At 38.5% G+C, this 17,273-nt stretch overlaps 2 protein-coding genes across 3 annotated transcripts in view; one reads left to right on the forward strand and one right to left on the reverse strand.

Annotated features, from left to right (window-relative positions):
• Positions 1-17,273, reverse strand: part of syn2b (synapsin IIb) — an 85,547-nt gene that overhangs the window by 13,624 nt on the left and 54,650 nt on the right. For both annotated transcript variants that reach the window (XM_061043154.1, XM_061043153.1), the window contains 2 exons: positions 14,464-14,620; positions 14,034-14,123 (listed from right to left, as the gene is read on the reverse strand). In XM_061043154.1, the coding sequence (XP_060899137.1) occupies positions 14,034-14,123; positions 14,464-14,620 (247 nt within the window). The remainder of the gene's footprint in view (positions 1-14,033; positions 14,124-14,463; positions 14,621-17,273) is intronic.
• LOC132978111 (metalloproteinase inhibitor 4-like) lies at positions 753-12,724 on the forward strand. The gene is made up of 6 exons (XM_061043152.1): positions 753-881; positions 1,016-1,318; positions 9,588-9,685; positions 10,145-10,259; positions 10,922-11,046; positions 11,292-12,724. The coding sequence occupies exons 2-6, from the start codon at positions 1,180-1,182 to the stop codon at positions 11,487-11,489; spliced, it is 675 nt and encodes a 224-aa protein (XP_060899135.1). The 5' UTR covers positions 753-881; positions 1,016-1,179; the 3' UTR covers positions 11,490-12,724.

Here is a 17,273-nt window from a genome sequence, read left to right on the forward strand (position 1 = left end):
GGGGGGGGGCACAATAAGCTCTGCACACAAAATATTACTTATATTATCATCTTTTAAAGTTGATATGAGAAATGTGTTAGCTAACAGTTGCATTAGCACATCCCGCATTAACAGGATTAGCATGAAAATAGAACCTCAGTTGTGGTCGGCTAACATACGTTAGTCCATTTCCTTGTCAATCCTGTTGTCATGGAAGAAATATAAACTCTTTACACACTAATTAATTGGTGCGCTATGTTAGAGCGCAAGTTGCTAACTCCATTAGTCTTCTATTTGGTGTTGTGCTGGGACTGGAATCAACACCTGCTGCTATTGATGAAAGCATTGAGGGTTAGCTAGAACGCTAAAATAAGGGCAGAAAATTAGCTAACAGACACTTACAGCTGAGGAAAATGAAAGTCGTTAGTGATTGTTCTCTGGGGATAAATGGTATCGTTTTACATTTATTATTCTTTGAAAGATTTGCTTCAGATGTTCAGATGTTCAGATGTATCAGTGTTCCCTTTTCAATAGTACCTCTCAAAATCAACTCCTGCATTTATGACTCAGATGTTAGACTGACGATCAAACAAGCTGCATCTGAACTGCACTAATAAACATTCTGAATAAAAAAAAAAAACCTTGTGCAGAATGATTTTAAAAGTATTGCGTGGGTGGGTACTTTAATCAGTCATAATGTGATGACTAACTGCATGAATACACTAACAGCAGCCAATAGGAGAAGAGGGAGGACATCAAAAGAGGGTACAAGAAGAGGCAAAGGATGGTATTTTTTTTCCAGCCTTTGAGGAGGCTGTCCCTAAATTGTTGAGTACATAAGAGGCTCCCTGTGTGCGACCCTCTCAGCATTCAAGACCAGAGTGTGAGGGGATCCAGCTTTTGTAAGTTTCTCTGTGTGCTGTCCTCAGAAAGAGAGAGAGGGACAGAGGGAGAGGGCAGCAGCAGCAGCAGCAGCTTCAAGTAATTTGCTTCGGCCTGATTTCAGACTAAACTTATGAAAAATTTCTATCCACAGCTGCCTTCCAGCTCAGCAGAGCTCATCTCACTACTCCAGCTCTACTGTTGTCCATTGCTCACTGCCGGTCTGATTTGTATTCCTCCGGATCTTGAAAGGATCAGAAGAGGTTGCTGAGTGTTTATCGAGTGGAGGAGCGAGAGTCAGAGGCTGCCAGAGTCATCATGGCCTTGTCCCAGGAGCGGAGTGCATGTCTGGGGCTCTGGGTGCTCCTTTTGCTTGGTGCAGGCATGGAGGAAGTCGTGGAGGGATGTAGCTGCAACCCAGCTCACCCACAGCAGCTATTCTGCAGCGCTGAGATTGGTAAGTCAATATTAAATGAGTTTGCTTTTATAAACTTCAAAACAAACTGCTGTATTTGATAACTTCTTGAGGCAGTGGATAAAATAACCGGTTGGTTTTAAGATGTGTGGTATGGCTCTTTTCTTTCAATAAACGAGTGATGATTATTGATCAACTTCCTGTGATAAGATTTTCTAGGAGGGAAAGAAAATCAATTCTGCTTTGACATCAACTAATCAATAGGGCTTAAGGGCTTAGCTTCTCATGGTAGTTCATTGAAGAAAAATGTTGATTTATTATCCTGGCTCTCTCTAATTTAATCATTCAAGTTATTAATGCACTGTACAGGAAAAGTCTCATAAAATATATGGTGGACTGTTTTTTTATTTTTTATTTTTTTATTAGAAGCATTAACATTATAATTATTTTGGTGAGTGAACATTAGTCAGAAGAAAAATATACCCAGACACAGCTGTTTCTCTGACTAGCCTTTCTTTTTCTGTCTTATTATTATTATTCCTAAACAGGGCAGCCTGCTGTCGGGTTTGTTGGAGTTACATAATTGGGTCTTCTTGCTCTGCCTCAAAGATAAACAAACAGTGTCAAAGTGGCCCCAGCCTACTTTTCATCCATCTATCTATCTATCTGTCTGCCTGTTGGTCAAGGTGGCCTCTCCGTCTGAACCAACCCCCCCCCCCCCCCCCCCCCCCCCCCCCCCCCAGCCCCACCCCCCACCCCATTATCCAGTTCTTTCTTGCCTAAGCAGCGTCCAAAACAAACACTCTGCTCTGACTTTGAGCACTTGGCTCCAGACTGTGGAAAGCTGGAGTATGTGCCTCTGTCAAAGGTCACACCCCAGCAGAGGAGAGAGAAAGTCGATGAACAAGACGCCTTAGTGGTATTCCAGCCTTGTTGAGTAATTGGGCTACATCTCGATCAGCTCTTTGACTTTGAAAATGTGGCTCAAAATAGTCGGTTTAATATGGAGGTTGAGACCTTTTTTTCAGAATTGCCATAACACTAAAGTAGATCTGGGTTATGAGAACACAATGCGTATATTTGGGGCAAAGTTTTTAGGACAGAGCTTTACATATAAAGTGTGTCAGAAAGGAGTGGGATGGAGGTCCTGTAAGTTTGATCTTTCTCTCTTCCATGAGGTGTTCGTGCAGGCCTGATAATGCAAAATCCAGATCAGTGAGACCAGATGATTCAATGTCAGGCCTAAATCAGGTCTCAATTCTAGACTTGTTGGTCTATGCTGGTATGGAACTGAGTCGAGTTTTACAACCAGCTTAATCTAAGTTTAGTAGCCTAACTGTAAATTGCCAGATGAGATCTCAAGTTTTGGATTTCTGCACATGTTGAAGTAGTTCAAATAGGTATGTGGGAATACCTGATACCCTAACAATTTGGGGTAGATTCATTTTTATTAGATTTTTTGCTTTTTGATAGGGATAGTGGAGACAAGATAGAAAACCTGGGGAAATAGAGGAGGGGGTGACCTGCTGCAAATGGATAAAATGGGAAACAAAAAACTGTACTCATGGTGTATTCCCCTCACCAAGTTGTCACTATGCAGCTCCATGTCTTTTAAATGTATCCTTTCCAAAATGCAAAGTTAGTTAACTACTTTCAGTAGGAACACTATCATTGTTTCAAAGCTGAGCAGGATTTCATAAACTAGCTAAATGGGCTTGAAGGATGACTCGTCATATTCTAATGATTTAGAGCACAGTCTAGTATTTACTTGCTGGGTTGTACATGGTAGGCTTATATACACAGGGTTTAGGATTCTACTACAAGAGTTCAGAATAATCTGAGCAGAGCTGTCCAGATCTGGGACACTGTAACCGCATTGATATGCTAACCAAAACTACATTATATTTAGTTCTAATCCTCAAAGTTTATGATGTTCAAAGAGAAACATACTGTTCCAAACAGTAAAGCAGTGAAGTATTTCTGTGTTTCTTGTCTTTCTATGTTTATTCTGGAAGCTATATTTCAAAACAGAGGATGGATAACAGGTTAATACAATTATCCCTTATTTTCCCGTACATGTAACAAGAGTGCAAACTGGCTAGCAATACTGCTAGCTAACTGCTTCCCAGTCTTCTAGCGTGAATTCATGGATGTTGCCACAAAATGCATACTTAAGACACGTTTATTTGGTATGACTTTAAGATAAAGCGAGCCAGAAAGGGTATTCAACAAATCCATGCAGCTAGCAATATAAAGTAAGCTAGCTTTGACCAGTTGAGTAGGACATTTTCCATTTCATCTGGAAAAATCAGTTACAAGCTGAAATGGAGAATTGTGCTAGACTGTATGAAATCTGGCACCTGTCATTTCTACAATCCAAAAACTAGCAAACATTTCTTGTGGATAATCAGCCTTTGATATCATTGTTAACTGGATATGTTCTATGTGAGAACAGAAGCTACATATATGAAAATAGCAACAGTAACTAGTACATGGACAGGACTTACCAAATAGTCAATTAACCACTGGGTCTTTTGTTAATGGATCCCATTACTTTCGGGAATCTGAGTTAAGATTACAACATAAGACTACAAGAGTCAGTAGTCCCTGGATGCAACTTTTGAACCCATGAATAACAATTTAGGAAAATCCCCCATTTACCAAAACAAAACCCTCCATTTGTACGAATCAGTGATTACACTGCCTAGGTTGTTTTCTAAGCACAGGCCGGTGGTGGCCTTTAGTTGACCTGACAGTGTTGTCAGAGTCGATGAGCCCCTTGAATAAAGCTGTACATCTGAGTAATATCCCATCTGGACAAACCCTGGACCATTCCCTGGCCATGCTTGTGTATTTGACATTGTGTGTATTAGTGTTAGTGTGAGTGTGTGTGTGTGTGTGTTGGACAGAGGCCAAGCCATGCCAACACAGCCTACTCCATCTCTCTCTTTTCTTTCCCTCTCTCTCTCCCCACTTCATTTCCATGTCTATAGGCTCGGTCGAATGGTCTGCATACTAACAATATCAGTGTGAAAGCCCGCTGACAGTCCAGCTTTGTGAGCATGACAAGGGTGCCGATTCATCAGGGAGGGGGGAAGTGAGTTACTACATCAGTTCTCATGGTACAAGTTAGCAATATTTCTCGTTGGTTATGTAGCTGTGAGGCAGATGCACGGACACTTTCACTCTGCAGGCGTGCCTGTCCTTATTCCTGTTCATAACACAGCTGCAGCGACTGAATTGAGCTTGAAAACTAGCCTGCTCAGTTCAAAGATGGGCAGTGGGGGGGGGGGGGGGGGGGGTAAACATTTTAACGTGAATCTGAGCCAAAGAAGCATTTAAAAAAGAGACATCAAACTACAGACACAAATAACTTCTACAATAAATGCAGTTACCGGGGCCAAAAAATATATGGCCTGCAGTTTTCCAACAAATGATTAAAACCAGTGATCTGCTGTTATTGCCCAGTCTCTGGGCAGGTATACAAACGATACAAAATGCACAATCAATCTTTACAACAATCATGGCTGCACTATTCTTAGTTTAATAGCTTTATCAACTTCTGTCCCTGTCCTGGTTGCATATTGATATACAGCCAAGGTTTTTACTGCCAACTATAAGATCCCTACAGAGCGCAGTAATGTGTTAGTGTATCACTTACTATTAATAATAATCATACAATTATTAGTTTATCATTAATTAGCCATTTATGAAGCACTGTGTAATTTAGTTTAGAAAATTGCTATGTAAATAAAAGAATATATATTATTATTATTATTAGGCTTAGAAAAAAGGGAGATTTAAGTAGGGCGGCTAATTTGCCAAAGCACTACTTCTACACTCAGATATGTTTCTTCTTGCCAAAGGAAGAGCAGATCAAAGAGCTGAGCCGGACAAAGAGGCCATTAATATGAGGGTCAATTTTGGTACTGTGGATGTCTGTGTTGAGAGAACAGCAGCCTTATTCTGTGATGTAATCATAAATGAGGAGTGGGGTGAACTGTTTTTGTGTGTGAATATCAATAGATGTGAGAGAGGCATATCAAAACAATATCACAATATGAGACACCACAGCTATGCTGATGGGTAAGCAGGGCTGATATATAGGTTGGTGAATGTGGGGGTGTGGATTCATAAAGTTACAGAAGGTACCTGCTAACTTTTGGAATCACTAAAAAGCCATGACATATAGTTTTGGAGTAGTCTATTTCACCATTATATTGGACAAAGTTTATTTTCAGCTAAATTAGCTCCAGCGACAAATTCAATTTGATCTACTATCAGTTTTCATTCTAGGTACATCTTTCCTCTTAGTTGGGATCCTTATAACAAATAACAAAGGGATCCTTACCAATTATGAATAATGTTCTGTATAAAAAAGTGTGTATGTATAAAAATAGTTTTGGGTGGTTATTAAATATGTGTGACTCATCCAGATCCTAAATTTATATAAAACTACTTGAGCTTAAGTTTGAAAATATGGACTGAAAATTGTACCAAGTATTCAAAATAAAACAATTCATTATATTATGAATTATTCATACTTTGACCTTTTAGAAGCAATTGAATGTGTAGTACTGTAGTCAACCTTCTAAATAACCCCTAACAAGTGAAACCATTAGCATTTTGTTATGGGTGGAGAGTAAATGTAAAATCACTTCTATGTAGTTTCACAGAAGTATTAGGTTGTACAAAATGGACATAGTCAAGTAAGGTATATGTTACTTAATTACAGTACTGTGTGCCTCAAACCATTGCATTTCCTTATTAGAAAAACTCAACAAAGTCTATTGCACATTTACAATTAAAACAATTAAAAATACTTCCTTTATCAAAAGCTCTTTTTCTGTGCTTGCATTTTTTTTTTACGTCACAGCTGTGTGTGTGTAAGCCAGTTAGTGGGCAGGTGTGTCCTTCAGAGGTCAGACACTGTTATGTGTACTGAACGGTATAATAAAGCAGCTATAATCCACATTTTTTATCTACTTTCTTTATGTGCACTCTCCCTTTAATCTATTCTCCCTCAAATTGATTTCTACATCAACTGATCCACCATTTCAGATATAACAATGCTGCATCAGTCGACTGTAGGGTTCAGGCTGTATGATTTAAAATATTTTGATACACTCTATTTGAGCCTCAGGCTATGAATCATGCATTATAAGAGTGAAGTGTATCAGAGTCAAATCTTGTGCTCTCTGACATTTCCCATAAAGTGATCGTTCCTGCACCGGCTGTCTCTCTGTGGGTGATACAATGCGCTCAGATTAATCCTGCAACGCTTCAGACGGGTTTGCATTGACTTTCTGTCAGTCTGTATTTGCTGTTAGAAAAGAAAGTCTCTTTTTTTTCTCCTAAGCCAATTTTAAAAGAACACACTGAGCTCGTCCGCCTCTTACCAGCGCACACAATCCGCGGGGCAGTTATGTGATGAGTGAAAAACAAAAACAAAGGGGGTGGTTTATGTAGCTGTGTGAGAGGCTGAGGGTTAGAGCTGTGCTGGGTCATACTTTCTCTCCCTCTCTTGTTCTGTTGTCTTTCTCTTTCTTTCGTGGTTCTACCAAGGTCACCTGCTCTATTTCTGCCGCTCTCTTCTGCATCCACAGGGTACCGCTTTCTTTCTTTAGAAGAATGTGGAAAGCGAGGGTTGACAGTTATGTAGCAATGCTTTATGAGCAATACAGACAGTTTATTGAAAAAGGTAATTGCTCACAAGGTTTCAGAGTAAAGCTATTTAAGTTAATTACATATATTGTTGATTATACCACATTGTGAAGAAAACAAATGTGGTCATCCAAAAAAATCTATCATTATGGCTCAGACCAACCCCGTAGTTACTGTTGCTATGCCTGTCAAGATTAAAGGCCTTATATGCAATTTTTTCATCCAGCAGATGTCGCCCTTGAGCACCAGCATGAAACCAAAACAACTTGCGGTGCATTGTTGTGTTAGCATGCTAATGCTAGCGATCTTTATTATCCTCGTATCTTCACACTGCATATAAATTTACCTGAAATGAGTGTGATCTAGAAACGCAGTTAAGCAGTGAGTACAGTATGTTATTCTTCTTTTCTATAGTCCCTCAATTAAACAACTTTTATATGCGCGGGGATGAGTTGGCCGGCCGTCCTGGCGATGTAAACAAACTGAAGATAGGACTCTGAAAACTCTGAAAGCATCACAGACAGTAGGACTCGGGTGTTACACCCATTGTAGACAGTCATGACTCACAGAGTGATTTTCAGAGGATATACTTGATTTCTATTACAAAAAAAAATTGCATATAAAGCCTTTAACTATCAAGCTAAATTGTTACACATTTTTTAAATAATGTCTCTTTTATTAAAAAAAATAGTGGTAAGGCAGAAGAACAATCACTATTTTGTGTCTTGAATAATTTACAATACTCTGCAGTAGATTTCATTAGCTACAGTATATCTAGCTAGTTTATCAAGCAAATATTAGCCTAAAAAACGTGTTAAAAACTTAGCCACTGGTTGCTTTTTTAAGGTTTTTTAACTTCCCTATGTAAAAGTAAGAACACAAGTGGCTATGCACTTTAAGTTACACACGTGACATTGCAATAAACAAACTGAAGCTGCATGTGCAAGACAAAAAGTTAATATCTTGACCAGACCAACGACCTCTTAGGAGACATGGAAAAAAAGAAGTAATGTTGTTTTATTTTTCAAACCAAATTTATTACAATATTGTTGTGCTAGTCTTGAGATTTTAGATTTTTGTTGTAACGCCTTATAAAAGCTACACCACCGAGGGCATCTTGAACATAATGCTATAGGCTGCTTTTGTTGGTAGCCAAGCTAGTTAGCAAAACATGCTAGCTCCTTCAGGAAAGTTTGCTGGACTTTAAAGCCACTTTAGTGGAAGAACCACAGAACAGAAAAGCATTTGTCTGTCGAGCGATTCATAAAGACTCGACTAACATAGAAAAAACTTCTGTAAAACAGAAAAATAATGAAATGTCTCAATAAGAGTCATAGAGACATACATTTCTTCTGCCAGTACAAAAATGAATACAGCCCACTAAATATAGTCTTTTTTAAAATAATGATGGTGAAGTTGTAATGTTTAGTAACTGCGGATAGCCAAAGGATTCTATTTCTTTGCACAGTAAATGTGAATCAGAGCTTTTGGAAAACAGGATTAAAGGAAATTCTAGTGTGCTTATTCAATGGTGAAACAGGTTTTATTGGATGAACGGAAACTGTCTGAAAAACAGTTTACTCCAGTCCTTTGAGCTTTGCTCTTGTATTTCTAGTTTTGTAATGGTATAAAACACAAGCCTTCAGTCCATCCTAACTCTTTATGTACATGGTATTCTTCTGACTGCAGTTTTAAGTCAATTACATTTTTCGTATTTTGTGTAACGGTGCTGACTTTCTGTTGGCTGAATATTAAATGCATCAGTCTGCCAAGTTCAAAGTCAATAAGCAGGATATTTTCTAGCCTGAGAGAAAGCTCGAAATAGTGAACATTTGACTGATTGAGCTTCAGCAGTCTTATTACCTGAAAGGAAATGTTTGTCAGTTAAATTAATATGTTCACATAATGAGTAATGCAGAAATCTGAGATCACAGACTTCATATGCTTTGATGGAAGGGAAAAAAAAAGAAATGACTCCTGTAATAACAAGGTTTGATTTGGCATAGTGTGCACTGCATGTTGTGGTGAGTGTGAGTAAAATGTACAACACGAGCAATACTTGCCTTAATAAGTATTTTATCTACAAATTAGAGGTTGTTAAATTACAGGAATCTACTGCTACCTTCCTGTTTAAACCCACGGAGCCATTATTGTGTTACAATTCACCCTCCAACTCCATTTACAATATGGGATTAAATAATGTGAAGTCACCTCTGTGCCAGACAGGGTTTGGAGTGAATGTATGTGTGTGTGAGTAGTATAGACCCTATACATAATTGTGTGTGTGTAGAGACAGTCACGGGGAGTGTGTAAGCAGAGAGCTACTTGTTATTCCATGTGGGTTTTGATTTCCCTCCCAGAGGAGAGCAGGGACACATCCGGTATCACTACTGCTGAGAGGGACTGCTGCACTATCTGTGTGAGGAGAAAGGAGGGACATGAAGAAACAAAACACTCCTTCTATTTATTTGGCTATAAAAGAAAAAAAACTTCTAACTTACAGATCATGAACATTAATAATTCAGATTGTTGTCTATCGTCTCTGGCATTAAAATCACAAACTTATTGGGCTTCTTGCATTATTTGGCAGGTTAATGACTCTTAATCCTCTTCTCTTCCTGTTTTCCCCCCCCCCCTCTTCTGACAGTGATAAGGGCAAAGATCTCCGGTGAGAAGATTGTGTCGCCTAGCAACAGCTCCTCACCTTACATGAAGATGATTCAATACGAAATCAAAATGATCAAGGTGAGATCTCTGGACAGCAGGAGCAGCTGCTGCTGATGTAGACAGACACTCATCACTTTAACTCTTCACACTGCTGGGTGTTATAGTGGTGTATATTATGGACACTGAATACATATTATCTATTCACAGAACTGGTGAAATTCTGATTGACAGAAATAAAAATCAGTCCAGACCTCTGAGATTTCTAAAATGTGTTAGAGTCCAAACATAAGTCGGGTCCTAACAGCCCAAATGACAGCAAACATCGGCTGCTGATAAATGCAAGGAATATATAGGCTTCTCTTAATCTAACTTACTGCTTAATAATTCATATTTACAGCCATGGCTAAGGAATATGGGCCTGCTGTAATGTGTTGCTTTGCTTCCCTACTTCTTATATTGCTGCCAAATATACAATACACAGTGTTTAACTTACAGAAGGTCTGATCTCCACTCTTTGCTCTGTTTTTCCCCCCACAGATGTTCAAAGGTTTTAACAAGGCCAAGGATATCCAGTACGTGTACACTCCAGTCTTCTCGTCTCTGTGTGGAGTCAAACTGGACTCGAACAATAAAGCAGGGTACCTGCTCTCAGGTAAAGTACACAATGGTCATTTTTTATGTTGCTCTTTCACAAAGAAAAAGCATCAGAGTGCACATTTCTGTAAGAAATGGCTCAATAAATGGCTGGCTGGTTGCGATAGTGACAGAATATTGTTTCTCCCTGAACAACCTTTTTTTTTTCAAGGGAAAGTTTGACTTTTTTGGATGTTTAAAACATTCTTACCACTATCTGTACTGTAGGAAATAAGGCTATGGTCAGGTTGCAGTTAGCGTAGCTTAGCTTAACTTAGATACTACAAATAGGGGAAAGCAACAAGCCTAGCTCTGTTGAAAGGTAACAAAATCAGCATACCAGCCTCTCTAAAAGTTCCCTCAATTTCAAGTTTTTGTGTTATGCTAAGCTAACCATACAGACACCAGAGTGGTATCTAACTTTCATGGAGTAGATTTGTGTATTTCTTAAAATGTAAAAGGATATTTGTATTAAGAGACAAATGGGTTATAAACATTAAAAAATACTTCAATCAAATTTGTACTTAATCTTTTTGGCTAAAAAGCGTTTTAGCTATTTTCTATTGCGACATTGTTAAAGTTGAACAAAGCATTATCCCTCGGGCTGTTAATTAAATGAGCATAGCTTAGTTTGCTGTTTCCAAAATAAACTCTTATGTGTGATGTTATTTTATTGAACAGGAAGTATGTGGAGTGATGGAAGAATTTCTATTGGCCAGTGTGACCTGGTAGAGTCCTGGGACAACTTGTCACTGTCACAGAAGAAGAATCTCAACTACAGATACCAGATGGGCTGTGAGTGCAGAGTGAGTAAAGACTCATCATTAACTATTCATACATATTTATCCTTTTTCCTCTCATCTCTTTTTCTCTGAGATGCCTCAAGAAACAAAGAGCAGTTATCTCCTCTCTCATGACGGAAAAATCTTTCTCTCATTTATACAAAACATTTTTGTGCCTTGGAATGTTTTTCTCTCTATTCACACTCTGCCTAAATAAAAGAGAGGAAACAACTTCTTTTCTTAACAATAAGAAATTCTTCTCTCCTCAGATCAACACCTGTTACACGGTGCCGTGTGCGTCTACAGGAGACGACGAGTGCTTGTGGACTGACTGGCTGCTTGATAACAGCTTAAATGGGGAGCAGGCTCGGCAGTACGCCTGCATCCGTCGCTCCGACACAACCTGTAGCTGGTACCGCGGAGGACCTCCACCCGAGAAAGACTTCCTGGACATGTCCGACCCTTGACCTGTAACTCTGACATTCAATTCACTCAGTTCCCGACAAGCATTTCCTGCTATTGCATAAACATTGTTTAAATTTGGCATGCAAAGCTGCATCAGATTTAAAAAAAAAAAATTAGCTGATTTTTCTATCATTTGAGGAAGCTATATCTTCTGTTATCAGAGTTCAGGTGGTTGCTTCAGCAGTGCTAGGACCTTTTATTTTGAAAGTGCAGGTTCTTTCAACATGACTCATTTTCTAGCTCTCACACTTCACTCGCTGTTTCCACAGAATCAGAATAGCAGCAGACCATCCAGAGTGTATCTCCAGAGGGAACCTTTTCTTCATATCTAATGATGTGATGGTAAATGCATAACCATGAAAAATACTGAGGACCTCAAATTTGTTTTACTAACTAGAACAAAGGTTATATATAGGACGTTTGGGCATTTACTGTCAAACAATAGGAGACAAGTTGTACAATCCTTGATTTTGCTTGGAAAAAGGTTACTTTACAAAAATGTGCACTACATTATTTTTTCATTTTCATTTCACGTCTTTTCTTCTCACATGATGGTGTTTTTATTTTTCTTATGCAAACTATTACAACTATCCTGTTTCAACAAAAAAGTCACTGTATATAAAAAAAAAGCACAGACATTCCCCAAACAGTTATGTGTTGACATAATCTGAATGATCTCATCATCATTTCTGTAAATCAAAATCTTCACAGTTTGTACTCTAAACTGCAGAGAATGTAAATAATGTACGTCATTAAGAACTAACATTTTAAAGGCTAACAGGATTGTGTCTCAGTGATTGGATGTTAGGATCTTGTAGTTTTCTGTGTGTAGTTTCCTCAGTTGAACTCTTTACTATTTCATCTGCCAAAAAAAACCCTAATCCAGCGCTTTAATAACAACACTGCCACCTGTAGACGCAGAGCCACCTCTCCGTCAAGGAAATGATGTAACAGGACACGGTTCAATTCCGCACCAGGAGGTGGACTATCCTCAACTTTCAAGTAATGAAAAAATTACATTTTAGCCTAAATTTAACCAGAAAAAGAAAAAAAAACATATACATCAATGAGCTGAAATTAATAGTTATTGTTGTTTTTAGGCATTATTTTATATAATTACAAGACCCAAATCAGAATTGAGCCCTGTGTTGTTACTAGACTACTTCAGTGAAGTCACACAGATTAAAAAGCATTATAACACACTGCCTTCTTCATAAAAAAAACAAAAAAAAAACAATTCAAAGATAAAAATGCATGATGTTTTGGAAACATACTACTTTCAAATGTGTTAACTAAGACTGACTGGTGTGATAATAACGCATCTTAACTGTACGGCTGTACGTAAGCATTATCAAACAATTTCATGTTTGTTTTATACTGAAAGAATTGTTTGGGTTTGTATTTATGTCTCTGTTTCTGTCTGAATAGAGTTTTTTATTTCCATGTACCAAAAAAGATTGTACATAAAATGTCTCAATGGAGAAATGTGACCCTTTCTCTTTCTTCTTCTTCTTCTTCTACTTCAGTTACTGAACAAAATAAGATTTGTATTACTTGGGTACTTGGAGAGATGTTGGAGGGGATACAACTACTTATTCTTGGGGAGGCGGGGGGAGGAAAAATTTCTCACATGTGGGGTAAACTTAAGAACATTTCTAAATGACAATAATCTGTACACACAGTAAACATTTATAACACTTAACCTACTGTATATACTCTATTCCTCACATACCACATTTTTCACCACTGTGAATATAGGAAGTAAATTGCAGGAAGAAGATTTGCTTACACGTTTTATTAAAATATAGCATTTCAAAATATATTTTTTAAGGTTTTATATTTTTTTATACCCACATTTAGAGATAGGACAGTGGATAGAGTCAGAAATCCGGTGAGAGAGAGAGAATGGGGAATGATGGGGGAGGGCAGATTCAAACCTGGGTCTTGGAGGACTCTGGCCAATGTGCATGGGGTGCGCGCACTTACCACTAGGCTGCCAGCGTCCCAGTTTTAAAATATTCTTTGATAAGTTTATTTTTTGTCTTATTGAAAACTCTTTTGGTAATTTCAGCGCATGCTTTAAAGATACAATTCTGACTCTAATGCATGTTAAGACGTTTTATCCCGAAAGTATGATTTAGTAATCAATGAATTGATCTGAGGGGATCAGGGCCTTTGCAGGAGATCAAGTGCACAAATTCTTAGAAAGGTATGAAAAAAGCTTATTCTCAGCTCCGTTAAACAAATATAATTACTAATTCGAGGGAAGTGCAGGTTTTTATTCTAGAGATATTGAAAATAGGAAATGAATACAAAATAATGTATTAAGTGTTATTTCTTATTTTCCGAGTGTCATCCTAAAATCAACAGTAATCTGCAGACAACACTCACAACAACCATTTTTAGAGAATGCTTCTCTTCTCTGATACAAATACTTAATACCAAATAATAAATAATACACTTCAGCTGATTGTGAAGCTGCTGTTTTGAATGTGTGAGTTTGCTGAGGGGTAGTGTACAATGGGTAATAAAAAAAATAATCTTACCATGTCTTTGTAGTTGGGGTAGAAAGTCTGATCAATGAGTGGAAACTTATCTGAGCCCAGCCTCTTCTGATTAGTGATCAGCTGGGAGAACTAGTGGGAAGGAGGAAGAATAGAAAGTGAGTAAAAGTGTAAAGGAGAGTTAACTGGAATTTAAACAGGGGTTGTTTAATATGTATAATGTGTTTATTTACAGAGATAAAGAACAGTTGCATTATGCACATATAGTAGTAATACAAGTCATAGTGTGTTTAAACTCAACTTGAGCTGGAAACACATTGAACTAAATGAATAAAAAAAAACTCCAGCTTATATTATTTTAAATGTAATGAAAAGCTGCAACCTGTCCACATCCATGTTATGCTCAGGATAGTACAAATAAACACGATTTAGTTTGCTGCAGATGTCAATCATTTTGGATGAAATGTCTTACAGCCCACGGTTTGTCGCTGAGGTTGTAGATGGTGTCCAAAGAGTTGACTGAGGGGACTCCTGCGTACTGCAGACCGATGATCAGGTTCCTGAAGTCCTCATTCTGGGCCATGCTGAAGGCGTGCTGGCGAACCAAGACAAAGTCCGGCCTGAAAGACCTGTTGTCAGAGCGGCAGAAGTTCAAACAACCTTGAAATAGGAGTAAAAACCAGTATTTGCTTAAAGAGTTTATGTTGTTCTACACACAACACTTTTCTTTATGAATAATTAATCTGGATTCAGTCACCTCAGAATGTCAGGAAAAAGGGCAAACCTTAAAAAAGGAATTGCACAAATGAAAGGTTGTATATTTGTCTTTCCACTGAGGAAGCTGATGCAGCGAGAAAAAGTATTGCTAGCCACACAACACATCTCATCGGACTAATAGAAGTGACATATGAGTGGCATTATGTCTCGTCCTACAATAGATCAAAATGTGTGAAGGATTTGAAGATCATGAAGCACTCTTTAAATCAGTAAAATCAAACAACATCAATCAACACCAGGGTAAACTCTATCTATGTTGTTTGTTAAACCTGCACGTTTGAAACTGTCTCTCAGACCAGACTGCCTCTTCTTCACCTCCTATTTCCACATGGAGTGCTGTTTTAAATTTGACCATCTTCAAAAAATAAATGAAACAACTCCTGCTAAATTTTGCAGAACCTTAGTTGTTTCTAATTGGGAGAAGCCAGCCATGCTCCGTTTTATTTTCAGTTTGATTCTAACCTGGGATAATGATGATAAAAACCTTGGTGGGACTCTTAACCTAATGGAGTGGTGAATGTAGCTCAAAGATTGATGACCTGCCATGTTTAATGCATTACTAACAAGACAGTACGCAGATTACTGGGAGCAGCTGGAGTGAACAGGTCGAGCTCATAGTATTGTATAAAAAGCAGTCTAGGGTGGATTTTAGTCTGAGTTGTTCACTACTGTCAGGGCCATTCATAATAGAGTTAGAGAAACACACTACATGCTATATCAGGACACATGGTACAAAAACAAATCTCTGGGGCACAATTCCCAGTAGCTGTACAACTTTTGTTCTGAACAATCACAATAACCTACGTTTGTCAAAGTCACTGCGCTACAGTGAATCTCTCTGACGCTTAAATTACCTCTGGGACCAAAGCTTGTAGGGCCTGAGGTGAAGCAGAATCATGAATCATATTGGTGGCTTTCTCCTCTGTTTGTGACTCCTTCAGTCTTAAAGAACCAGCAGCTCCTAAAAGTTCAGTTTTTTATTTGCCCATTAACGTCAACAGAATTAGAACGTTTCAAATGCACGTGGACACAAAAAACAGTGTGTATGATGGTTTGACAGCACCATCACAGCACTTGATGTGGTAAGCATATATCAGGCTTGATTGGTCATGTGACCTGCAATGCGTAATCTCGGAATTAAGGTATCAAAAACGAAATATTTGTCGTTTATCATCAAAAGCTTTTGGTACGATGCATTTGATGTAGGTAATTAACAGAGAAGAGATGATTGGGACAGTGAGTTATCTTCATTGTCTTTACATGATGTATTCAACCCATTGAGTGGTTGTAAGACTGTATTGTCCCAGTTTCTTTACTAGAAGAACATAAGCATCAGACCCCTAGTTTATTATGTTCAAGGGATAAAGCCTGCTAGCAGCTACTGCAAATTATTATGATGGGCAAATAAGGATGTCAGCTGATTTGGACAAAGAAAAACAATTAAGGAGAGTGACAATACGTGGGAGAGAACGGGGCAACATAGTGCAGAAGAGCTTTTTTCATTTCCCAGTAAAAGTCAAAGCAAGCCCACGATGTGACCACAACCGTGACTGCTCAAGTAAACCAAAACAGCTAAATGTCAGATAAAAAAAGGTTCTAAGATTGAGGTTAAGTATAATAAGTTGGTAATAAGTTTAGGGCAACTTACTTTAATATGTCTATATCAGGCAAAACACTTCAAACCACAGCTTCAAGCCCACATGTGAAATTTGTGACACGTGTGTGAAGGGCAAAAAACAATGTTCATTTGCAGTTCAGCTCAGGGGAAAGGTTGATGGTGATAGGGCGTGACTCCTGTTATTTTGCCTTTTGTCTCTGAGTGTGTGTTTTGGAGTGCGGGAATGTGAGGAAAAGAAGAGAGAGAGAGAGAGAGCGAGAGAGAGAGAGAGAGAGAGAGAGAGAGAGAGAGGTGTCGGAGGTGTGAGAATAGAGACAGAGAGAGAAAAACAGAGATGTAGGGAGGAGTGAGAGAATAGAGACACAGAGAGAGAAAACGCTGGCACAGTGTCTGAACACCACCAGCTCTTCATGCTCAGAGAATACTAATCAGACACTCCGGGAAACCAGAAAGGACTGTGTAGGAGAAGACACAGCCATTAATGTGACTATATGGTCTTCATTACTGATAGAAGGCTGCAAAGATCATCATGGCTGTGACTCTTACAGTGTGATGCATTAGAAACTATATCATCTGAACTAGCTTTTACTCTGAAAATTGCTTCTTTGTTAAATTTCTTTTTGGGCTCTTTGGGCCTCTATTTAAGAGACAGGCGGTAGACTGGGGAATGACATTCGGGGGAAAGTAGTCGCAATCGAACCCAGCAGCCTGTGTCGATGACTACAGCCTCTGTACATCGGCCGCACAAACTAACCACTTATCCACTGGTGCCCCCAAATTGCAAGTTTGACTCAAGAACTGAATATGAGACAAGATTCAAAGCTTTTATTTGTGGTAGCAGCTTTGTCGGGCTGCATGCTAACACCCAAAACATACCAATGCTAAAA

This window comes from Labrus mixtus, chromosome 7, assembly GCF_963584025.1.
Source record: "Labrus mixtus chromosome 7, fLabMix1.1, whole genome shotgun sequence".
In the NCBI taxonomy this organism is placed as follows: domain Eukaryota; kingdom Metazoa; phylum Chordata; class Actinopteri; order Labriformes; family Labridae; genus Labrus; species Labrus mixtus.

Bases quoted from the DNA above. Each gene is read 5' to 3' on its own strand.
- LOC132978111 (XM_061043152.1), top strand. From the start codon at position 1,180: ATGGCCTTGTCCCAGGAGCGGAGTGCATGTCTGGGGCTCTGGGTGCTC. The intron at 10,260-10,921 runs GTAAAGTACACA...TTTATTGAACAG, and splicing joins AGCAGGGTACCTGCTCTCAG to GAAGTATGTGGAGTGATGGA. The intron at 11,047-11,291 runs GTGAGTAAAGAC...TTCTCTCCTCAG, and splicing joins AGATGGGCTGTGAGTGCAGA to ATCAACACCTGTTACACGGT.